We start from the raw sequence: 25,011 nt of genomic DNA, 5'->3' as shown, positions 1-25,011 counted from the left end.
GTGGCAGACATCAGTCTGCCTAGGAAAAGCTCTCACAAAGATGCTCTGGAAGTCAGTACATTGGGTTTCACTTGTAATAGGGAGGATTTACATCTTCCAGCAGAAAGTGAAGATTTGACAGGTAGGCCCTTAGCTCTGGGTAGACGCAAGTGCCGCAGTGTCCCACCTAGCCCATCTACTCATCTCCTCCTTTGGAAGAACATCTGAGAAACCGGCCCAACTTAAAGCCCAGACAATTCCCCATGCAGACACACTGCAATAGGGATCCATGGCAGTTGCTCAGATGGGGATTGTTCATGTCCTTTGTCTGTGTAGTAAAAATTGAGGATCACTAGCAGGGAAAGGAGCAATCTGAAATATCAAGAGGATAAAATAAGTAACATGGACCTTCCTCTTGCACTTCTAGCCTCTGTGGTTCAGGTGCTCCAGTCAGTGAAAGATGGAAAACTGCAGCAAAATGTGGCCAAAATAAACTCCAATAACCTTCCACCACAGCAAGAAGTTTTGAGAGCTTTGGCTTTACTTCTCAATGAAAATAAAAATGAAGTCAGTGAGACTGTGGCATCACTTTTGACAGCTACTGCAGAAAACAGGCACTTCAGGGAGAAGGTAAGTGACAGAAAATCACCTGTCGCATAAGAGACTTGTATCATCGTGACATTTTTTCTGCCTGTGTGTCTCAAATGTATGTGTATAAAATAATTGCTCCAAGTTTGAGAGGGATTTCTTGTCTAATTTTTCTGCAAATATCCAGGTCTGTTTCTGTCCTTATGCCAGTCTGCTTCTACCTGTCATTACACTAAGCAGGTACTAACCAAAACTCCGCAAATACTGAGTGCTGTGCTCTCCAGCTATCTTCCACATTTCAGCATTTTTGCTGGCCTGTCTCAGACTTGGCTTCAGTCCAAGGCTTCAAGGCAACAATCCCCAGCATCATCAACGCGCAAAGACGTAGGTCTGAGATTTTTATTTTTTTCCCAAAGGAGGCTGGCGTCTCTGGGACCTCCCACCATTTCTGGAGGGGATGGACTGCCTTGGATGAACACAGCTCAGCTGTGAGATCTAAGATTTGAGTCTATCACAGATACTGAAGGCAACAAGCAGGGCCAGATTAAACACAGAAATTAGAGAGAAGGGAGAAGAGGAATAAGAAGTTGTTAGGGGTTGGCTTCTACCCTTTCATGGCAAGACCTTTCCCTACTATCATGCTTGTTCCCTGTCAGGAGAGAGTAAAAGGAAAGGCAGTTGGAAGAGGAAGAGTGGTGGAAGGAAGGCAGAGGGAGGAGAAAAAGGAGCTCACTCTTTGCTGCTCTCCTCTGTCAATCCAGTCCCCTCTTTGCTTGCCCTCCCACTTCGTCTTTCATTTTTGCAGCCTCTTGGTGTCTCATTCCATCCTTCTCCCTCCCCAGCTTCATGGAGGCAGCATCTCACGGAAGACATAACCTTCTCCTGGGAACAGGCGTATGTAGCTGATACCTGGTTCACTGCTGGCAGGAAGGACCAGAAGGTGCCTTGTATGAGGGCATTATGCAGCCTTATGCTGCAGATGAGTTGGCAGATGCAGATGGCCATTGCAGATGGCCATGCAGCCAACTGCCACCGAGGTTTGCTGCTCGCACTGCTTTTGTTTGCTCAGCAGTAGCTACTAATTTCTAGGACCAAGCAGTAAACTGGTCTAGCAGCTCATGCTGACCTTGTAATAGTTATTTGCAAGTCTCCCTGGGGTCTACCCCAGCCCGTTCATTACTACCCCTACATTAGAGAGACCATCTCAAGGGTCAGCTCTTCAGATATTTAGACTCCAAGGCCCTTTGAAAGCTCTTTTATGCAGAAGGGTTCTCAAGGATGCCAGATTGTGCTTCTCGCTTTAACATGAACTTTTCCTCACCAGAAGCTGGCCTGAGACTACTAAGCTGTAACTAGTGGCCTGGCCTGGGTCTGCTGTAGGTGATTATCCCACCACATTACCTGTAGGTGCCTCTCCGTCCCACACGCTCACTGTCAGGGAGGCAATGCCTCTCCCTTTAGTAGGGTAGCAATGCCTCCATGCTCCGCCCTGCTGCTCCACACAGGCACAGACATTTGCATCACTACTCTTCTTTATCTGTTTTCAGGCGTTGATTTATTACTGTGAAGCACTAACCCAGCCCAACCTCCAGCTGCAGAAAGCAGCTTGCTTGGCTCTAAGATACCTCAAGGTAAGAGACAAGGAATTCACTGTGGCACTTGGCTTTACTTTAAAGAAAGGACATCTGATTGATAGGTACAAACACCAAAATGGAAATTGCAGTAGCAGCAGTAGTAGTGGTTTTGGTTTGCATTGCTGCACTGCATCCTTTTACAGATACCGTGCTGTTTGGGAATGGTTTAGAAGCTTCATTGCAAAAACAGCCGGGCTCTGCGACGATGACAAAGTTTATGTTTGCGTATCATCTCTTCCTCCCTCTCATATTGACTTTCGGAGGTTTACTTCCACATCACAGAGAAAAAAATTATACATCCATAGAGTACCGACTGAGAGGGAATAAAAACATCCTTTCCCAGGATAAAATTAGCTGTAATGCACGTGCGTTGCAGCGGTTGAAGAGAAAGGGAGAGACAGGTCACAGGTCTTTTTGTGACTAATAACTGGTACATCTGGGCACTACAGCTTCAGCTGGCATCTGGTACCATTTCTGCTCTCCCTCCCATGACAGGAAGGAAGAATGCACTTTTGTTCTGGCTGTATAGAGCCATGGGAAACAGCAGCTGGCCAAAGCCCGACTGGTTCGGGACACTGGGGCAGAAAACATGTTTTGTGGGACAGACCCACCATGGACTGACTATTTCTCCCTCAGAACTATCCCCTGGAGAAGACAGCTCTAAAACATCATCCCAGCCAGAACTGGTACCATCCAGTACATAATCCAGTATTGTTTAAATATGAAAAAACTGTTTTCCCTTAAATGAAATCCCTGAGAGGCAACGATGAGGGACATGACACCTCTGCTGCATGCAGTGGGGGTTTTGATCTCTCAGGAAAAGGCAGACTAGGAACCAGTGGTGGAAACTGCAGTTAGACACATTTAACTTGAGCAACGTGGCTCTGATGCATCTTGCGTAGCGAGAATGGCAATTGCTGGGGAAAAACACTGCTGAGGGGAAGTATCATAATTTGGGATCTTGAAAGAAAAAGCTGAAGCCTTTCTGGAATATAGTATTTCAGAGGTGGGAATGCTACAGTGGATAGGTGACTGTGGATGAGCTAACCCAATGGCAGTCTCATCCACATCAAACCACATCAGCCGCACAAGGTCCCACTGTGAATCTCTGAGAGGTTTTGCAGATCACAGCAAGCTCCATGTTGCTGTGGCCCCATCATTCATGAGCATCCGAGCTGTAGTCACCAGTACTGCACCCACGGCAGACATGCCCCGAGTCAAGCACAAGCGACCACGTTCGAGACGGAGTGGTGAGATTTAGTGGCTACAGTAGCTAAGCCCTGGTTCAGAGCATTGTAGACCAGACCTGTGCCCCTCAGGTCGACAAGGCTCATACAAATCCTGGCTCTGTGGCTCAGAGCATCTTCCATGTGTCACACCGGGGCAGTACCTGCCTTTCCTCTCACTCCTCTCTCCTACCGTATTAAATATCCTGCCAGAGACAGCTGCTTTCCCCAAAGGCCTGACATTTTTGTAGCAGAGAACAGGATTATTCCTTGCTTTCTTACCGAAATTGGAGAGGCAAAGAGAGCAAAAATGTGGAAACGTTGGCGAGTGCAGGTGTCGGTGAGGAGCCTGCGGTGAAGTGAGTGGGCCGGCCAGCCATCGTGCCTGCAGACAGAGAGAACAGCCTTGTCAGACCTGCCAGCTTGGACATGCTCAGCGTGGAATTCATTCCCTCACTCCGCCTGTCTCCTGTTCTCCCTGCCGTGCCGAGGCACGTTTGTGGCCTCGTCCCATGGCCCATCACACAGCCCACGGTCACAAGTGGCGGACGTAGCTGGTCAGCCGGATTTATGCATGTAGCACATAGGATAGGAAAATTAGGGAAGGTCCACACTGACAGCAGAAAATAGTCCTAGGTGCTCCCCCTCAGGGAAACCCCATTCCTCGTGTCCCCACCAAGGCCCTCTCCTTGGAGTAGGAAGGGCAATGCAGAAGATCGTCACCATTTCCACGCCAGGCTGTGAAATAAAACCGTGGCGTACCGTGCGGTGCTAATGCGGTTGTCTTTGCATTTCTCAGGCTGCTGAGAGCATTAAAATGCTGGTCACGCTCTGCCAGTCTGACAACGAAGAGATCAGAAAAGTGGCATCCGAAACCCTGCTCTCACTTGGTGAGTTGCCTGTTTTAGACCAGTATTTCATTTTATTTTTTGACAGAGCAGCATGTAAGACACCTGAGTTAGTTAGTTACACAAAGGTGAGACTCTAAATCGAAACAAAGCTTTACCTAGAGATTCGGACAGGTTAGAAAATATATAGCCGTAGAAATAATTAATTTTGAAAATCATGAAAATGGACCACAGTGAAAGAAAATGAGTTGTATGAGTCTGGAGGGGGAAGTAGAAAAGGAAAAATAGCAAAAGAGAAGTTGACAAACAGCAATAATTCTATCTAGGCTATCTTCAGGTGCGTATAGACAACAGTACCTAAGAGAAAAGAGTTTGAGAAAGACAAATAGTTAAATTTAGCCAACGTACTGCTTCCTCTTTTTCAGCAGTATATAAGTAAAGATGTGGCTAGACTCACTTCTTTAAAGCGCCAGGAAGTGAGAAGTGCGTAAACTTCATATTGTCCAAAGTAGAAGTGGATGAACATCATCTGCCTCTAAGTGTATCAGTCACAGCTGCAGCTGAGACCTTGACAAGAACCACAGGTCATTTAGTAAGACAAGTGTACTGATACTGTCATCTAATCATACAAGCCACATCTGCTTCTGTTTTGCTCTAGATCAAACCAGCAAATTACATGAGAAAGTAAAAAAAAATAATTTAAATATTCAGAGCATGCTTAATTTTTCCAAGTAATTTCTGAGTTGTCTTCAACAAGATAAATTTTAAGAAGGGGAAGAAGTTACTGGCAGATCAGTACTTTCTAACAGCAGAGAATCCAGTGTTTTAAATGTTGTAGGGCAATGACATAGTACGTTATTATGCTTTAACATTGTGCATTCAGGTGAAGATGGGAGACTGGCATACGAACAGCTGGACAAATTTCCACGGGAATTTGTTAAAGTTGGAAGCCGCCGTGGAACTGAAGCTGCCACAGCTTTTTAGGTGGAAGAAGAATCTGCCTACATTTAAGAGTCATTAAAGTAGGATGGAGCTGCACTTCAGTGTGGGGAACAGAAGGAAGACTTTGAAGAATTCTGTGAGACTGTCCCAAAATGTAGCAATTTACAGACTTTTGAAGCAAAAGCGAAGTCTAAAATCCAGCTTAAGAGTTCCTATTGGCTCCTCTTTGCAGCTCATGATGGAACAGTTGGATGCTGAGGAACAATACTTTCTTGACTGGTTTGTAACACATAATGTAATTGCAGTTATTCAGCTTCAACAAATTTCTGTGAGTTTTTAGAATTTGGCATCTTCATGTATTTTACTATTACATTTACTTCCTTGAAGTTGTCGTGAAAGCTTGAGATGTGCAATATTTTATCTAACAAGGACAAGTAGGAGGGCACCTGAGCAGGACTGCAAAGCAGCTTTCTCTTCAACCCTGAGCTACACATCTGCTGCTGTGCAGTGTCCCCAGCAACACTCCAGCAGCAGGGAACACCACTTTGCTTTCTCCATTTTGTCTCAGTAATGAAATATAGAGCAAGTTTCTTCAAGTTTTGCCTGCAGAAACAGCATGATGTAAACCCTGGGAGTTGTCGCTTTGGTGACTCATTCTAAATGCCTCTGCTGGTCTTTTATTTCCTTTCTCTTGCCCTCCAACAACAAACCATCATTAATCCAACAATTTGTGAGGGGGAATCAATCAATCACATAGGTTTCCAAAAACTGAATGAAAAGGTAAAGCACATTTATTTATTCTGAGAAGGAGTGAATACAACTAATTGCCCGAGTCTCCAAAGCCATTTGGTCCTGTAAGTTGCAGGCACTCTAATTAGTGGATCATAGCTTCTCTAGAGTGATTTCAATATAACGGACTAGAACAAACTGAAGTGGACCTCGGAGGCAGCAATAAACGGGAGTGAAGTGAATGCATCCCCCCCTCACTGCAAGGATGAAAGTGCTTCAAGCTGTTGATTACGAGCCTTAAGTTAACAGGGGAGGTGAATAGAATTTAACAGAAGAGTGTTCCTGTACTGTGTTCGTTATGCATGAAATGCTATTTAGATGTCAATTAAAGTATCCAAATTTGCATAGACTACATACATAGAAAAGATTGCAAACAATTCACATCACAAGGAAGCCTCGTGCGCCAAACACATTGGCAGGCAGGGGTCATTTTGTTTTGGGTTTTTTACTGTGAATGTTACAACAGTGTACATATCTGTATATTTATAAATATATATATTCTTCCTTTAATTAAAAAAGTACATTTTGTACAGTTCAAAATGCTTACTTGTTTACTGAGGGATACAGACTCTTTTTGCAGAAGGTGAAATAACCACATTACGGTTTTTATACCATGCAAGTTCCATCAGCTGAATTCTTCCAAGGTGCCCTTTTGTACCAACTTCTGCTTTTTTTTTAATTTCTTTTTTTTGCTTTTAGTTTTGTGGTATATGTACTCACCATATTTCCTATCACATTTAAGTTATAATAAAGATTATTTTTTAATTACTAAGCACATCAGTCCATATGTATAGTCACTCTTTCTATCAGCAGTCTCTCCACTGTGAGGCTCATAAAACCTTCAGACATCATGGAAGTCAGCTCCCAGTACCATACGTGCAGCTGGATTTGTGGCAAACCGTTAGGGAGTTGTTTAATCATATTAAAGGAAAGGCCTGTAGGGAATATTTGTCTTTTCAAGCCTGGTGACCAGGACAAGATTTGACGTACAACAATCTCCAGAAGTTTAGCTAAGTTATATTAAGTCATCTGCTAGATTTCTTACAGCATAGAAATAATTTGTGTTTCATACTGTATCATCTTTGTTAAGACTTAGAAGAACATTCCTTTAAGATCTTACAAGAACATCTGAATTACAGCAAGCGAACAATACACGTAGCAAGGACCACTGCCTGAGGGCAGGGAACTGCGACTTCTTGTGCAGTGGGAGAAACGGTGCAACAGTAGCTTGAGATTTAATATGCACAACTTTTGCATCTTCATCTTTCTGCTGGCCAAGGGGAGGTAAATGGCAAACTATTTCAGTAATTGAAATAAACACCCAAAGTAAGAAAAGTAGAGAAGGGATTAAACTATAGTGAAAACAACTGAACTATAGTGAGGTGAGCCAAACCACATTTTTAAAAAGCCACTTTTAAACTAAAATGCTATTTTGGAAGGGGAGGACTGTACCCTCTCAGTGTTCCTTCCATGTGTGTGCAGGCCCTCACTCCCATCCCAGAGCATCAGTGAGAAGCATACACTACATAAAAAGAGAATATTCCTACATTCCTGTATCTGTCAAAAGCTTCTACATGTAATACATACTATCTGTCAAAAGCCTGCTTGTCGTTTGCGTATCACTGCACAGAACACAATTTTGTTCACGCAAAAGCTACGATGGTAGCAGGTTGTAGGTGCTACATTCCCAACTGTGCTTAGGAATGAGATGAGTTTACTTTCAAGCAAGCACTAGTACCCTACATTTCTAGCTACTCCTAGTTTAAGTTCAGAGCAAACCCGCTTTGTGTATCATTCAAGATACTTATCACGAAAGGCTCTGCAAGGACTTAGCGAAAACATGCTGAAGAGGCTCCAGGACTGTTTCCAAACTTTTCACTGATTACTTCTTCCCTCCTGCGAAGACGACAGGCTCGTCTCAGGCAGAAGACACTCCTTTTGCTCTTACAAACGTGCAGGCTGATAGCACGGACCTGGGGAACACAGACCTGCCTATTGAGCAGGGGGCCAAAGCTGCAGAGAGCATAGAGCCGCTCGCATAGGCCGCTACCACGTCAGACAGAGCTTGTATCAACTTAGATCTACTTTCATCGTGTCGCCCACCCTTTCAGAAGTTTATTAACCTAAAGCTGATCTGCTACACCACTGTAACCATTAAAAACCCTGTATACAGCTCATATGAACCAGATTGGAGCAAATCCTGCTCTCAAAGTCAGTGAGGAATTTCACAGGAATTTTAGCAGGAACAGTTGGACTAAATTTAGTTCCTATTGCGGTAGATTGAAAAGGGACTGACAAGCTTGAACCTGGCACATAGAGGTACAGAGGCTAAATTTCACTTAATACTGTTTTAGGAGACAATGCATGAATAAAATCATACTCTTGATTTCAGAACAAAACCAAACAAAGTCCTGTAAATTCCTGCCCTCAGGGTAACAAACCCTTGAAAAAGTGAACAAACCTTAAAGCTGCCAAAACCAGAAGGCAAACAAAGAGGAACAAACCATATATTTGTCCTGTTACTTACACATTTTTATGCTCCCAGAGCTGACAATGCCACCCTTTCCTACCACAGAACTCTCCTTTGTGGAGTACGAGAAACCAGACGGTGGTGGCTTATTCTTACCTCATACTTTTCATCAACTACGGTGGTTTTCAATACCCCCGCCATGCTGGTTTCCTCTCTCAGCATTCTGCCTGGTAGTTTTAAAACCATAGTACCTCCGTTCTACTCTAATTAGGGCAGCAGCTTAAGTTAGGCTGCCCAGCATTTCATGCTATCGGTGAGACTCCTCCTGTGCCCACTACACCTTCAGAAAAGCTATCTACTATAGCTTTACCCTATGCTGCCGTCTGCTATGTACCGACAATTGCTGACTTTAAGCATTCAAAATTAGAAGTCAATAGGACTGAGGACTGCCAGACTGCATCTCTTAAGTATGGACCCCTGCTTTGCTGATGTACAATGGAATTATCCCAGCAGATAGGATCCACAGCACCCCCCTTCAAATGGCTGCCGTGCCCCCGGGTATCGTCACACCCAAGGGTTTGACCTTGAACGCAGCCGATCACGTTTCACTACAGGTGGTTGTTGGCAGATCAACAAAGCAGCAGCAAAGTAAAGTTTCTCAGAACACCATTATCATTTGCTAAACTACTTTGTGCTCTTACAAGAATAGAAAGAGAAATTAACAATACACAATAAGCACTTTCTGCCGAAAGAAAATGTTGGTGGTAACGCTATTCAGTCTCAAGAACAGAGCACTGGAAACACACGGCCTTGGCAGATTTGCAAACCTTCTGCTCAAAATCTCGGATCCAGTTCTGAAAAGAAAACAACCTCAGACGGCCCTTAAGGAAAAGTAAACACCTATGCAGTATGCTTCCTTACAAAAATCAATGACTGACTTCTTTACTTATGCACAGGCTGCAAAACAAGCTGCGACACATGACAGCACTGTAGGCACCCATGTAAAGCAATACAATGCCAAACACCAAGTGAGCTTCAGTTGCCCAGCCAAGTAGTTATGGTCTAATTCACTTCTCCACGCATTGTCTTAAACACAATGGGTGTTTACACAAAAATTGTTATTTTTGCTACACCAGTTACAAGTTCCTCCTTGCACAAACCATCCAGATACCCCACAGTTTGCCTGCCTCCACTAGTCCCTGCACAGCTGTTCCTTCTTAAAACATCTGACACCTGCAAATGGCCCATCTCCCAACACTTCAGTCTTACATATCTGGAATTCTATCCTGTTAGGACACGCACATTTTACGGGAGAAGCGCTAGGACACAGTAGATGTGTCCCTCTTCCAAGCAGCCTTAGGACACTCCAGTGAAGGATGAGAACAAGGCCATAACCACTGCAATGAGAAGGAATCAGCATGCTGGTCAACTTCGTGCACAAAAGGACTTATGACTTCTTGGAAAGAATCATATTCTGTGGTTAGGTTCCGGAACTGAGAATTTTGTTCTGCTAGACAGAATGTTCCTGTAATTTAGCTGGATAAGAAATGTCTTTGTCTTTAGTGACGTTGATTTTCAGCTGCTACATAGCTATGTTTCAGTGGTAAATGACAGTTTCCCTAATACACTTAAACAAAAGGTCAGATGGTTTTAAGAGAAGTAATTACACAAATCTCTGTATAATTTCTACACATTTGACAAGCCTTTTACACATGCATACAATGTTCCTATGCTTACTATATAAGATAGTTCTATTGCATGCATGTTTTAAAAAAATACTCAGGAATTTTCAGGACAATAAATAAAACTTGACTGTTTGAGAACATTTTTAAACAGTTATTAATGCAGCATCACAAAACTTCTGACAATACTTTTCATACATTAGTATTTCTGATATAAGTATAGAGAGATTTGATCAAGGTCCAATACATCCATGACAGATAGAGCATGTACATGGGTTTTATTGCTATGCCACTATACAGGTCTCACACCTGGTCTTCTCCTGCAGCATGTTTTTTTTTCCCCAAGAGTTTATGCAGCAAATTATTCCCTCTGCTAATGAATTAAACTTAATAAAACCATAGTAGCTTTGGTCTGAAGACTTCTGGTGCAAGTATATGTTTTACTAAGTGGCACAAGTCTTCTTGATGTAAAAAGTTCTTCTACTACAGGTGGGCCAAATGCTGCAACAAATGTATCAGCCTACAGGAAAAACTCACATGATTTATTTTGTACACAATCCATTTCAACAGAAGCAAGGATCCAGCTACTCAAAGGATTAAATAAAAAATCAATCAATCAAGAAAAAGCACAAGATTTAAATCTAATAAGCATTCTTTTTGACCATCTTAACAAAAAAAGGAAGAGCAGATGCAGGTAACACATGCAAGTTCTGGACTTCTTACTGCCTGGCAGTTCTTCATTCTAATAACAGCACCTGTATTACAGCAGTTCACAGAGCAGGAAAGGAAATGGTGGAAAAGTTGCATTTGCTGAGTCAGTTGGATTGGTCTGCCTGGCCAGCTGGTTATACAGCAGTGCTTTCTTCCCTCCTACAGTCTCTGCAAATGCAAAATATTCCAGATGTTTAAAAATAAAGCCACCTCTGAAGAACGACTTCAGTATGAACACCCTAAACTGCACTACATGAAGATTACTATAACAAGTTAAATTTTACATGTCCTCATTTACTGTTGTTGAGTAACTACTTTTATGTGCAGGTTGCTTCGAATCTGGGATAGGAAAGGTTTAAGTCACTTGAAAGTATTATCTATTTCTTTTGATCAGAAAGCCAGGGTTACTCTACAAAGCAGTTATCCAGCATAGTTTTTCTTTTCTTAAACACAGCATCAGTGCAAGTTAAAGGACACACCTTTATCACTATTTCTGTACTGTGATGGGAAGTATTATGTCCAAGCACCCTCTAGAGCACATATTAGAAGATGTCATCTCTTGTTTATGGAGTTGCCAGGAAAATATGATGCCTCACCTTGTGGTTACCAGATTCATTTTCAGGGTGAAATGGAAGCCAGAAAGAATATTACTTCCTACAATGGTTCCAACATGCCCCAAATGTCACAAATTAAGTCAGTTGTGAAACATCTATTAACTGACACCCACAGGGAGCAAATAAGATAGGGAAAGAATCTAAAGGTGCCAATCTGATCACTCCACTGGTGTGTTCATGTGTAACCTGAAGCACCCGTTTTGGGAAGGCCTGATAAATTCATAAATGAGAATTCCTCCAATTATCTCTGCTTCCAAAAGCCACTCAAGTCCTTCACAGATATTGCAGTAGCCACCATCTTTTAAAGCCAATCCTTGGAAGACCTTGTCACTTACAGAACTGCTGAGTTCACTCAGGACTAGAAAAGCTGTATTCAACTGCAAGCACTTCTCCCCCATATCAATGCCAGATAAGGTGTTCAAAGTTTTAAAAAGTGCTTTTTATTCCTGTAAACCCTTCAGAACATTACTTCCTTGCTGAAAAGGTGCCTTTTGGTAACTACCAGAGCAGTATTTTGAAATGAGACACTGAGTTTACTTTCAGAATAGCTCTGAAGTGTAGGCTGCTTTGTCTCCATCTAATTTTCAGTACAGATCAAGAACAGTCCACCTTTTCTTTATAAGCCAGTAAGTGTGTTTCTTAAATACTGTCTAACACTTTCTACTTAAACTCTCATCCCTACATCTTGGAAAAGGTTCCCTTAAAAGACAGAGGCAATTATTTAAAAAACCTAACTAAATTTTACATCTTGACTCTTATTACCTGTTTTTGAGGCATTCTGAAGCCTCACCAACAGCACACAAGTTTTATTTTGCTTTTCATACCCACCAAAACCATTCTGTTCTCCAGAATTATGGAAGTCTAGGGAGCTAAAAGCTGCCCAGGTTCTCCCCAAAAAACTTGAAAGCTTCCTCTACAGTAGTCACAATTGACTTGTAAGCCTAGAACTAGTCATTCCCCACTCAAATTTAAGAGGCTGTTATGGTAAGGCAAAGATTTATTTATTGATTTTCAGGTATCATGTCAGACCATATGATATTTACACAACAGTTCAAAATACACAGTATTTGCATTTTATACAAGCAACTAAGAGCAGCCTGTAGTAAGTTTTCTATGCAGTATCTGGTTACTCCCACTGCTACATAGTCCCAGTTAAAAACCAGCATCTGTAATGCTTCCACAAGAGTTTCTATACCTGAGAAGTTTCAATATATCCTTTCAAGAGGAAGTCTGCCATTAAAAGCCACATATATAAGCCTATTTAACATTGTCATTCCAGCTGCAAATTATCCGCTTCCTTTGAAGCAAGATCTGATATACTCTCCCTTAAGCCACATGATACTTGTGATGGCCCTTCTTCAGAAGCACTGCCTGCATCATCTCCACAGTTAAGCTCTTCATTTTCTTGTTTGGATTCCTCTAGAGCCCCGCTCTTCAGCATCTCAAGATTGTCAGGTGCTTCCCCAGTTAGCCTCTAAGACAAAACCAGAAGACTGAACTTAGTACTTTTCTACTTAACAGCCAGGGAGATAAGACTGTGCCTACTGAATTGAGCAAACAAATTAGTTATTTTCATTTGGAGATTGTTGATATAATTAAAACATTCCTCAGTCACAAAAATCTTAAGACACTTGAGTTCAACTCAAATTACTACCTCTAACTCAGAGCCCATCTGGTTTAAGTCCTCCTTAGGTTCTTCAGTAGGACAGGTTTTATCTTAGGCAACAAAATATGGGGAAACAGCTTCCCAAGCTAAATATTACTGTAGTACTATATAGGTTTAATTTTAGAAAAATTACTATACAACAGACTAAGTTCCTAACTTTTAATCAGAGATAATGAAGCTACATTAAGTCTAGATGAACTAGAAGACCCGGCAGTTTCTAGCATTTCATGATCAAACTCAAAATTCCTCACCTAACCTGATCTAAGGAAGAAAAACAGGATTGTAAGAGGCTGCTTTTGATGCTGCTGGCTGTTTGATGTATCACTTAAGGCTCATTAAAGCCTCAGAAGTGAGCAGCTTACAACTAATAAGTGAACTTAACCTTCGAGGAACTGCAGAGAGGTTTCCAACATTTCTTTTAAGTCCTTAAGTAATTCAATTTCTGCCTGTGGGTTTATCACTAACAAGAAGCACTCCTGACTACCAAAAAAATTCAAGTGTAGCAAACTAGTAGATCAGTCTTGAAAGACTCCAAATAATTGCACTAACTGAAAAATAACTTGATCAAGTTTACTTCTTGATTAATCAAGTTGCTTGCAGTAATCATCCATTTTGTTTCCACCTCCCCAGTCTGATGAGAGAAAATACTTGCCATGCACCCAGCTTCATATGCCATTTGAGAGCTCAATCCCTACAAAAACAACCTAGATAAATATATAGCTATGGAACCTTGATACTAAACTTGTCATTGCTTCAGAGGCTATTCCAGACAATCTACTCATGCCTTGATGGAATCAGTGACACAACTACCTGTCCCCAAGGACTTCTCAGAGGAAGTTGTTTTGAAATTTAAGTTTATGAACCCTATAGACTGTGCATTAACCCCTTTTTGGATGACAAAACTGGCAATTCTTCAGTAAAACTTCAACTTTGAAGAACACAGGTGCTCCATTCTCCCTCTCACTGCTCCACTTTGTGTGTCCCCATTTCAAGCTTAGTTCCTCAAAGGTCACAGCCAGTACAAACACTTCATTTGGCCAACAGCCTTACACAGTCTATTAGGTATTTGAATTCTAGTCATCTCAGAAAATTGAAAGTGAATCCTTCTTTCCCTTGTCACTATCTAAGATGCAAAGCCTGTTCTGTTAAGACAATAGGTTGACTCCCCTCTGCAGAAAACATAACTCTAGGTACTCATTACTATGGGTTCTATGGTGGAATAAAACTCATCCCCCTGAAGGGGCTTTATGCCGCTGCATTAGTGATCCTGCAGGAAAACAGGTCAGACTAAGATTAAGAGTTGTGTAAGTGCACAAAACAAGTCATGATTCATTAAAAATAGTTTTGCTGGTTTCTCACTTTTTCATTCTACAACATTAACTGAAAATTCCTTTACCTCAATCATGCTGGTCATATAATGCACATGTTCAGCAAGGGACATTAGCTCTTCATTTTCTTCTTTTAGGCGGGCAATTTCACCATCTTTCCGTTCAATTTCATTGTGCAACTGAGTTCAAATAACAAAACATTAAAACAGAAAAACAATAGCCAGTGGTAAAGATGGTTATCTTTCACTAGCTACCTTTTCATTTTCTTGAAGCACTTCATACAGAGCCTTCCTCCTTTCTTCAGCCACTTCTTTCCAATATTGAGATGAGGGACTTCCTGAAGTGAGAAGATACAGTAAATCTGTGCTAAGTCTGAATTCTTGAGATCACCTTAGATATACAACTTGTGTACAAGTGTTCTATAAACTGTGATAGTTAGAACTCACTCCATACAGTGTTTTCCCAGAGATTAATTGTAAATTTACAACTGGAGATATATGCTTACAGAAAACAGAGATCCTACACTGTATTAATAGCTATATAGGCAGACTCTTCAAGAAGCTGCCTCTAGCACGGCAGCAGGCCTTGCAAGATAGTCACATTTGCAAATGTCAGTCTTAATGCATACTTTGTGGAAGACAGAAGTCTTATTCCCAAGTCACTGTCCACATTGGGCTTAATGGTTCTGAGAAACTGCACATGCAGCACACTATGCCAAAACAACTTTTCAGTTCAACTTAATTATTAGTCACTTGAAAGCTCGTAGCCAAAGTAACAACTACAGGAGTTCTTAACACTGCTGCATACAATGGCTCTCAGCTACTGGCTACCATAAACTCATTCTTAAACATTAGGTAACTATACTGTATTTATTATACTACAAGGGATAAGTATCATTAGTTCCTGCTAGGCTTTACATAAAAACATGAAGCCCTTAGCTAAGCAACAAAAGAACCACATTTCAAGTTATATTCCAATGGGAGCATGGCATTTTAAGTGCAAGAAAACTTCTCAGGAATTACCGCATACCTTTTACCATGAGATCTACAGCTTGAATGACATCATTTGTATTCTCATTTTCTTGCTCTTTGTCCACAGACACCTCAGCTTTACAAGTCTTTGAGGTGAACTTGTTATTCCAGAGTTTCCTTTTGACTGAAGATTTCTTCTGCATAAAACACAGGCAGGTTTAACTTCTGAGAATCTTTCAGCTTTTTTAAAAAGAAACTTGTAAGTCTGCTCACTCACAACTGCAAATAAATCTTTAAGCCCCGCTTTCTTCACATTATAGTTCTAGTTTACAGAGGTCTTCCTTGATACAGATAGGTTTAAGAAAAATACCAAACATCTTCCTGAAGTACTCAGAAATTGCTAGTTTTTAATACTTATTCAAAATACTTGGTATGTTTATTATTAAAATAGTAAGCTTAAGTTATATCACACTAGTTAGTGGATTATATGTTTTTTCAAATATATTCACTTTCAGTTAAAAGCTCAAAATCATTTCACTATGACTAGAAATAATTACACATCTACAGGTTATCTTCTAATTCATACCTCATTACGTCTGCCAACCAGGCAACCTGTTGCGGAAGGCTGAATCATCTTAAGAGTCCGTCTTGGGGCAGCACTGGACGTGGTGTCTGTGAGGTACTTCTAAAAAGACAAATATGGCTTCAGAGGGTTGCCACTCTTCTCTACATAAACTGAAACTTGGGAATCTGTCATGTTTCCATTAAGTTAACCCATGGTTCATCTTGTCAAGACAAAAGATGATGCTTTAGTCTCTGCTAAGGCTTGTGCAAAGAAGGGATCTAGTTATTTTTAGCAGAGATGGACCTTAATCACATGAAGCTATGCTCAGTCCCTGCCTCTTAGAAGAAAATCCTTAGCCTTCATAAAGGGACTTGAACAGGTCTTGCAGCAGAAATATTCTGACTAGATTTCAAGGCCAGTTACAGTACAGTGACACATGTAAACTTCAGCTGAAGTTTCCAAAGTGGTATTTGACAACAGCAGTATTAAGACTCCAGGGGAAGAGAGAACAGTGACTGCAATTGCAGGCTCACTTGGTAAAGTCACATACATCACTTTAGGCAGTACCTATATTTGCTCCCTGTGAACACACCCTCAAGTGGCGTTCATTTAAATAGATGTGTTGCTTCAATTATCCATTAAAGTGGATCTAAAGCTTCCTTACTTCGATCCAGACAGGCTATTGTTTTGTATAAACAGTATGTTTATCACCTTTGCTGTCATGCATAAATACCTATTTCCTGCATTAAAGCTTTCTGATTGGGTTGGTTACACTGCCACCATGGGATAGCAAACAATGGCAGACAACCAAGCAAGAATAGCCAGAATACAATGCCACACCAGCGTGAGAAAGTTACTGATTCACACTATACTTCGTATGACAGGAGTTCACTTTTCCCACGGTAGTTTCTGCTACCAATTATCCTACTGTTGAAGTAAAGGACAAACACTAACTGCTGTGGGAACAAGAATCACACCGTGTGTCAGACACTGCTTGCTGCTGTTTGAAGGTTAGAGTTAAGTATACTCTGCCAAGAAATTATTGACTAATACTTGAGTTAACCCATTGCATGTAAGTATTTGAAAGTACAAAAAGCCACCCTGAGGACCTTATCTAGAGTCATTACAGGAAAGGATTACCACATGTATAAATCAGACTTATCAACTGGCAATTTTCATTAATACTAGAAATTCTCATTCCAGATGTTCTATCCCACATGATTGAGGGCTATTAGCCTGTTTGTACAATTCGATTAGGGCCTACATTAAAAGATATGGGTATTAAGTTTTAGTAACTTCTAATCAGTCACCTCTTAAAAATATAAATCCTTTAAGCATTTCCACCAGTTCCAAGGCAACTATGGTTGATGAAAGTGGCTTCAGAAACAGAAGTGCCTGCATGAGTACTTCAGTTAAAGCATGCTCAAGTCAAGACAGATTTTAAGAGAGTTCATCCCTATAAAGGACAGGCTACAGAACCTACTCTACAAACTCTTAGCAGCCAGACTGATTCAGTAACTGAACTAAGGCAGGTAGCCAGCACCTAAAGAAAAAAAATATACATGGAAAGACAGCAAGCTCAGTGTCAAACTAAAAAGGATTTACTAACCAATAAAAAAAGTAGACATAAGCACATATTCCCAAGCAGTGCACAGTGTTCCCAAGCCACCTGGCCTGCCAGGAGGTTACTCAAGCCAAGAGGACACAAACCAGGTGGAAGCACGTTGCAACAGATCTCCTTGTATTCCTTCAGCCGATACAAAACTTGTGTCAGAGGGACCATTTCCAGAGAATTGAGTACAAACCTCTGAACAAAGCAAATCCTGTGTCCGAGATACCCTTAATAAATTTAATGTATTTTATATCCCTTATCATCTGCTCCCATATGCTTGCTTAAAGGCTTTAGCGCTTATACCTGCAAAGATCCTGATGACTTTTCTGCATTCAGTTTCTGTTTCATTTTGGAATTCATAAGATCACTGCAAAAAAAAAAATTAAAATATAGTAATACCTGGCTGTAACTGAAGTTGAGGGACAGTAGTTACTCAATATTATAATGTCACTTTGTCAACTTTTGTTACAGCATTAAAAAATTCAGTCATGAATCGCGTGGTCAGCAGGCTCTTCCAGATACCCTGGAGCCCCTTTTGGGGTTCCTCCTGCCAAGAGTTAGGAGCTGCAAGCGCCCCAGAAACGCAAAACCTTGAGGAGACACCTCGTGTCGCGGCCACGCTAGCCCATTAACGATTACAGCCCCCGAGAAGCCTTTTCCCAGGGCTGGGGCAGGGGGTTGTCGCAGACGCACGCCCAAGATGGCGGGGGAGGGAGGGGACCACCACACCACCCTCCCGCTCCCGCCAGCCGAGCCCGCAGCGTCCCTCCCCCGCTCGCCGCCGCGGCCAATAGGGACGTGAGCCAGCAGCCCGCCAAGACCCAAACGCGGCCATGAAAGCCTGCGGGCCACCTCAACCCCAACGGCCCGAACGAGACCGAGCAAGCGAGCTGCCCGCCAGCCCCCCCCAAAGAAAACCCACCCCATGGCACACGGTCCGCTCACCTCGGCCGCTCCCGCTCAGCTGCCGACAGCGCACGCACCCAACCAGCCACCCTCTCGCTCCCGGCGTGGGCCTATAAGGAGCGCGGGGGGAGGAAGCGGGGCACAGTCACGTGATCCGTCAGCCGCTCTCCGAGCCAATCGCAGGCCGCGCTCCCCCATCCCGCCGGCGGAGCCCCGCCCCGCGGGCTGCTGGCGGGAGGACGAGGGGCGGGGCGAGGTGGGCGGCCTGAGCAGGCATTGAGGGTTCCTGAAAGGGCCTTGAGCCGCAGGAGGTAGGGCAAGTGTGTCTGCAGGCGGTTCGGGGAGAGCCTTTGGTCTTGAGGAAGGTGAGAGGAAGCCTCTAGAGTACAGCACTGGGTTATGAGACGCCTCAGCCATGAACTACACAGCCGGGCCCTGCCAGTGCCTCTGGGGGGGTGCACGGGCCTGTCTGGTGCTGGAGTCGGCTGAACTGAAGCAGTAGGAAATGAAGCACCCAAGCATTGCCTGGTGCTCATCTCGGCTATTACAGCGTTGTGTAGGAAGTCAGCTGGTTACACGTTCAAAATCTCCCTGAACCTCAAAACTAGAGAAGATCTCTCCTGACTGCTTTCGTACTGCCAGCATTTGTTCTATTTTATAAAGATACAGTACCAAACCAAATTTAAATCACGTATCTACTGTCATCACTCATACCTAAACACAGTACAATCTGCAAAACTGTGGAACAAAATTAATATGGTTAGGCTACAACAACTGATTTACAATAATTTTACATATGATAGAGACTACAACTGTCCAATAATTGTGCAGAAGTTTGTAGAGTGAAGGACACATTCCTTGTAATCAAGATCTCCTATCTAGCCTACAGCAGCTATCAGCATTTTTTCCTAGCAATATGATGGAGCTATTAGAAAGTAGGATAATTAGAGAGAGAAGTATTTATTTAGCATGGCTCTCTGTCAGTCTTCTGTTTGGAAATAAACTGCATGGCACTTACGAGAATGTCTTAAGGGGAAAGTCATGGTCCGATGAAAGAAAGGCAGAACACAAAAAATGATGTATTAGGAAATCTTTAAACAAGGATAAGGAAATAAAGCTGTTCTCTCTTGCATAAACTTGTTTAGTCTCCCATTGACCCATTTAAACTTTCATTGCCACAACATCCTTTGGCAAGTAGTTACAGAGCAGAAAAAGCCATCACCTGAAGAATCCCCTCCTTTTTTTTTTTTTCCTTTGGAAACTGATTCCTATAGTTTAATGTCCCCAGTCCCTGTACTGCAAGGGACAACAAACAACTGGTCTTCATCTAGGCCACTGTTACACAGATTCCCCTCCCGTTCTCTCTCTCAGGTCTACTTAGCCATCCCTTACATGAAAGCTGTTCCAGTATGCTGTTTGATTTCCCTTTTTAACCACTGCTAAACATCGGGCTAACATTTTTATGGAAATGTCTGTCATAACTCTGAGATCTTATTCTTAGATGATGGTCAGTTCAAAGTCTGTTATTTGGTATGTGAAATGAAGATTTTTTTTCCTATGTATCTTCATTTATGTTTATCTACACTGAATTTCATTGACTGCTATATTCACCAGTTACTCAATTCCATAATGCCCTTCTGCAGTTTTTCAGTCAGCTCTGTTCCTATTATTTTGAATAATATAGTGTCATCGGCAAGCTGTCACCTCAATAAGCTTTGTCTTCTGTCAAGAAAATTAAAATAACACATGCAGAAATGTCTATCTAAATTACTATTGTTCTGTTACAGTACTTAAAAAAAAACATGCTCTTAATTTAATTCTTGTTGATTCTAGAAGACAATTTGAAATATACACATAAAACTTACCGGGATTAAATCTTTCACAGAATCACAGAACTGTACGGGTTGGAAGGAACCTCTGAAGATCATCTGGTCCAACCCCCCTGCCAAGGCAGGATCACCTAGGGCAGGTTGCACAGGAACGTGTCCAGTTGGGTTTTGAAGGTCTCCAGAGAAGAGACTCCACAACCTCTCCGGGCAGCCTGTCCCAATGCTCCATCACCCTCACAGTAAAGAATTTTTTCCTCATGTTGAGGTGGAACTTCCTGTGCTGCAGTTTGTGCCCATTGCCCCTCGTCCTGTCACTGGGCACTACTGAAAAGAGACTGGCTCCATCCTCCTGACAGACACCCTTCAGAAATGTATAGACATTGATAAGGTCCCCTCTCAGCCTTCTCTTCTCCAGACTAAACAGCCCCATGTCTCTCAGCCTTTCCTCATACGAGAGATGTTCCAGTCTCTTCAACATCCTCGTAGCCCTCCATTGGACTCTCTCCAAAAGTTCCCTGTCTCTCTTGAACTGGGGAGCCCAGAACTGGACACGGTACCCCAGACGAGGCCTCCCTAGCACAGAGTAGAGGGGGAGGATAACCTCTCTTGATCTTCTGGTCACACTCTTCTTAAGGCACCCCAGGATACCATTGGCCCTCTTGGCCTCCGGGGCACATTGCTGTCCCATGAATGACTTACTGTCTACCAGGACTCCAAGGTCCTTCTCCATGGAGCTGCTCTCCAGCAGGTCAGCCCCTAACCTGTACTGGTGTATGGGGTTGTTCCTCCCCAGGGGCAGAACTCTACACTTATCCTTGTTAAATTTCATGAGGTTCCCCTCCACCCAGCTCTCCAGTCTGTCCAGATCCCGTTGAATGGCAGCACAGCCTCCTGGTGTATCAGCCACTCCTCCCAGCTTCGTACCATCAGCAAACTTGCTGAGGGTACATTCCAACCCTTCATCGAGGTCATTGATGATGTTGAACAAAACTGGACCCAATACTCATCCCTGGCTACACTAGCTACAGGCCTCCAACTGGACTTTGCGCCGCTGACCACAACCCTTTGAGCTCGTTCCCGATCCATCTCACAGTCCACTCATCCAGCCCATACTTCCTGAGCTTCACTATGAGGATGTTATGGGAGACAGTGTCAAAAGCCTTACTGAAGTCAAGGTAAACCACATCCACTGCTCTTCCTTCATCTACCCAGCTAGTCACTCCATCATAGAAGGCTATCAGGTTGGTCAAGCACGATCTCCCCTTGGTGAATCCATGCTGACTACTCCTGATAACTTTCTTCTCACCCATGTGCCTAGAGATGGCCTCCAGAAGGAGCTGTTCCATCACCTTCCCAGGGATGGAGGTGAGGCTGACTGGTCTATCATTTCTTGGGTCTTCCTTCTTGAAGACTGAGGTGACATTGGCTTTCCTCCAGTCCTCAGGCACCTCTCCCATTCTCCATGATTTTTCAAAAATGATGGAGAGAGGTGTTGCAATGTCAGACAGCCCCCTCAGCACTCGCAGGTACATCCCATTTGGCCCATTTCAGAAAGATCTGGATACAGGTAATGGGTACATAAACATAATACCAAAACATTTCTATTTTTATGTTTTATGTGTTGTTATATAGCAATAGAAATATGCAAATAAAATACATTATACAAAACATCTGAATTAGATGCATGCATAGATTTATATACATAAAAGGCAATGTGTGTATTTCATGGCTGTGATACAATTTTTGTAATACTAACGTTTTCAAGTGACTCTTTCTTAAAGATTACCTTTTCAAAATTCAATTTTAATTCATAAAAAGGTATCAGGTAGATTTACAGTTCAGAAGTACAATAACTGCTTTTGGAAATGTTGACAATTGGAAAGGGCCGAGGTAATGGGAGATGGTTCTGCTGTGACAGTTCTGTTTATTTTTCCTTTTAATTTGTTCCTTGCTGGAGGCACACAATCTGGAGGTTTATTATAAAGGTGACACTCCTTCAATTTATCCAGATGAAGAACATGTCCTGTTATGAACCGTCGTGTCTCAGAGTTTTCAGTTCAGTTTCTTCAGTTTGAAAGGTTTGTAAAGAATCCCTTCACTGTGTCAGAAAGAACACTGAGAGCTTATCAGAAGCTTATTCATAGTCTTAACTGTAGGAAACCAGTATAGTTATATAAAAATCTTAGAAAAAGGTTTCAGGTTACTTTATTGTAATAATTCCCTTTTTTGTGGCTGAAAGTTAAATTTAAATAGGGGTTATGGCCTTTTTACATGTAAAAATCTGTCAACCCACTACTAGCAGAATCTATGTCTTCAGATTGAGTGCAATATAATGCATTTCTGCTTGTTTGTTTCATGAAAAATAAAACTCTGTCATGAAAACTTACGACTATTTGCACTTCAGGTGAGCCTAAGCAAACACACCGAGGTTTCCCATAGAGCTCAGCCAATTTGTCAGATTATTCATGGTGGTAGAGAATGTGTACTTTCTAGAGCTTTTATACTCCATTGGTGTTAATAAATGTTATCAGTTTTTTACAGCAAATGACAACAGAAGAAAAAGCTTCTGGGAGGACTTCACGTGCCTGGGAACGTGGGAACAGGTGGGAAGGCGCTACCCGGTCTCCAGTGACTCTGGAGTCCAGTCTTGCTTAGACTCCCCTGTGTGGAAGCTTCCTAAGCGTTACACAGAGAGAGTTTGGACTTGGCTGTCTGAATCAAGTACTGGCAAAATGGTGTTTCTACTTGACAGTCATATTCTGCCTTTTGTCAAGGCCGTTACTGTAACCCAGAGATAGTTACCTAGCTATGGGGTGTGTAAGGACTCTATTTCTACCTGATACATTAAGTGCAGGTAAATTACATCATAATTTTGTATTTCATAAATCACATTGTTACGTAAATATCATAAATGCTTTCCTATTTATTAGTATTTAATGTAGGCAACTACTGTGACTGTTTTAGATGCAGAGAACTACTGTGGAGTGTGCCAAGGGACTCAGGGCAGTGTAATGCCTCTGAAGCTCACGAATGTCTTACCTCGGTCCTGCTCTGGGTGCAAGCCTTGCAGAAGGGTGCAGGGAAGGAAGCCCCGACACTGCGTTTGGGACCTCTGAATCGATCAGCAGGAACTGTGGCTTTCAGAGTCCCCTGCTGCTGCTCTCCTGGCCCTTCTGTCCAATAAAGAGACCATTTATTTGAGGGATAAAACGGCTCCCCGCAATCCGCTGGGTGACACCAGGTGGCAGCGTGGCGTCATGTTGCCAAAGCTTCCTCTCTCGCGGAGTCTTGTCTCAGGAGTATTACTTTGTATAGACGAGTGTTTCGCATGTCACGGACAAGAATTTCATGATTTGTCTTCTTTTCCCTAGGGTGGTCATCACGGAAGGCTGCATGTTTATAAAACTCTATCCAAGAGTGGATTATATACGCAGCACAATACAGGCATAATTCATAATGCAGGCCGCTTTTCTATGACGGTCGCTGCTACTAATTAAATCTTCCCAGGGAGTCTGCAATTTTCAGGTATTAGAATAAAAGACTTCCTGTGAATAGTGATCCTTAGTGCTTCAGAGATGAAAGGTTAAAAGAAAAATCTACATCTTGCCTTCTGAATTTTTCCCTAGTTAAGTACTGTGTGAGTCACTAAGACATCCCTTAAACTACTGAAGTCCTAGCCTTCTCAGCTATGGATTTGCCATGAAAAAAACATCATTTTTGTAGTGCTTATAGATTTAAAAATGAACCATTCTCTATAAAGGCTAGCACTTACTAATGTAAAGCTACTTCCAATTCTGCTGACTACAAGTATTTAGAATATCTGGCACAGGTTGCCCAGAGAGGTGGTAGATGCCTCGTCCCTGGAAACATTCAAGGTCAGGCTGGACGGGGCTCTGAGCAACCTGGTCTAATTGAAGATGTCCTTGCTCATTGCAGGGGGGTTGGACTAGATGAGCTTTAAAGGTCCCTTCCAGCCCAAACTATTCTGTGATTGTATGATTCTATGATATCATTTGCAGACTGAATAAAGAAAACAAGCGGTTTCAGTTTTTCTCTTATTCTTGCAAGAACCTGCTGAGCAAACACAAAACCTACATTGGAACATGACTGTCTCCGTTTTTGCTAGATCAGACAAATCTAATAAAGACAAACACTTTTGCATAGCATTTACTGAGAACTTAAAGATGAAGCAGCACAGTGACAAAGAGTCAATAGTCTTTCAGATACCAAAACACTTTGTCCAATGGAATTTGAATTGCAGGTTTATGTACAAATTGCAGACAGTGTGCATTTCAGACATTTTCAGAATAAATGCAAAGTTTCAGAGACAGGGCATGCATTTGTTAAACAAAACAAAGGGCCAAGCTGTTTACCAAATCATGACTACCATACTCAAAGAGGCAATTGATTGGGTGCCAGTGTTTGTGAAAGTTATCTTCTCAGCGAAAGCACAGATAACCTTTAGTTATTTTTGGTATCATAACTGCACATACTCATCACTCCTATGTGAGTCAGGAAAGCACAACCTGGACAAGCAAAAAATGAGAACACACATAAGCAAGGGTATTTAAAAATACACACACACACATGATTATTAAAATGGAACAAACCCAGCAAGACAGCAGGTGTAGTTCAGCCAAAGTTTAGGATC

The 25,011-nt window shown here is 42.3% G+C and overlaps 2 protein-coding genes across 3 annotated transcripts in view; one reads left to right on the top strand and one right to left on the bottom strand.

The window, feature by feature from the left end:
* Positions 1-5,259, top strand: part of RIPOR2 (RHO family interacting cell polarization regulator 2) — a gene marked incomplete at its 3' end in the record, with an annotated part of 34,079 nt that extends 28,820 nt beyond the window's left edge. For both annotated transcript variants that reach the window (XM_081996780.1, XM_081996779.1), the window contains exons 18-21: positions 407-609; positions 2,115-2,198; positions 4,227-4,317; positions 5,159-5,259. In XM_081996780.1, the coding sequence (XP_081852906.1) occupies positions 407-609; positions 2,115-2,198; positions 4,227-4,317; positions 5,159-5,259 (479 nt within the window). The remainder of the gene's footprint in view (positions 1-406; positions 610-2,114; positions 2,199-4,226; positions 4,318-5,158) is intronic.
* A 7,494-nt stretch (positions 5,260-12,753) lies between these two features.
* Positions 12,754-18,435, bottom strand: GMNN (geminin DNA replication inhibitor; the record flags this gene model as incomplete). Its single annotated transcript, XM_082014732.1, has 6 exons — positions 17,929-18,435; positions 16,035-16,133; positions 15,507-15,645; positions 14,732-14,814; positions 14,546-14,656; positions 12,754-12,957 (listed from the first exon to the last, which is right to left on the bottom strand). Exons 1-6 carry the CDS (start codon positions 17,983-17,985, stop codon positions 12,754-12,756), a joined length of 693 nt encoding a protein of 230 aa, XP_081870858.1. The 5' UTR covers positions 17,986-18,435.
* Positions 18,436-25,011: the final 6,576 nt, after the last annotated feature.

Source organism: Phaethon aethereus (genome assembly GCF_964289735.1).
Source record: "Phaethon aethereus genome assembly, chromosome: 2".
NCBI classification, from domain to species: domain Eukaryota; kingdom Metazoa; phylum Chordata; class Aves; order Phaethontiformes; family Phaethontidae; genus Phaethon; species Phaethon aethereus.
The sequence above is the reverse complement of the archived record's forward strand: the minus strand, read 5'-3'. Positions and strand labels throughout refer to the sequence as shown.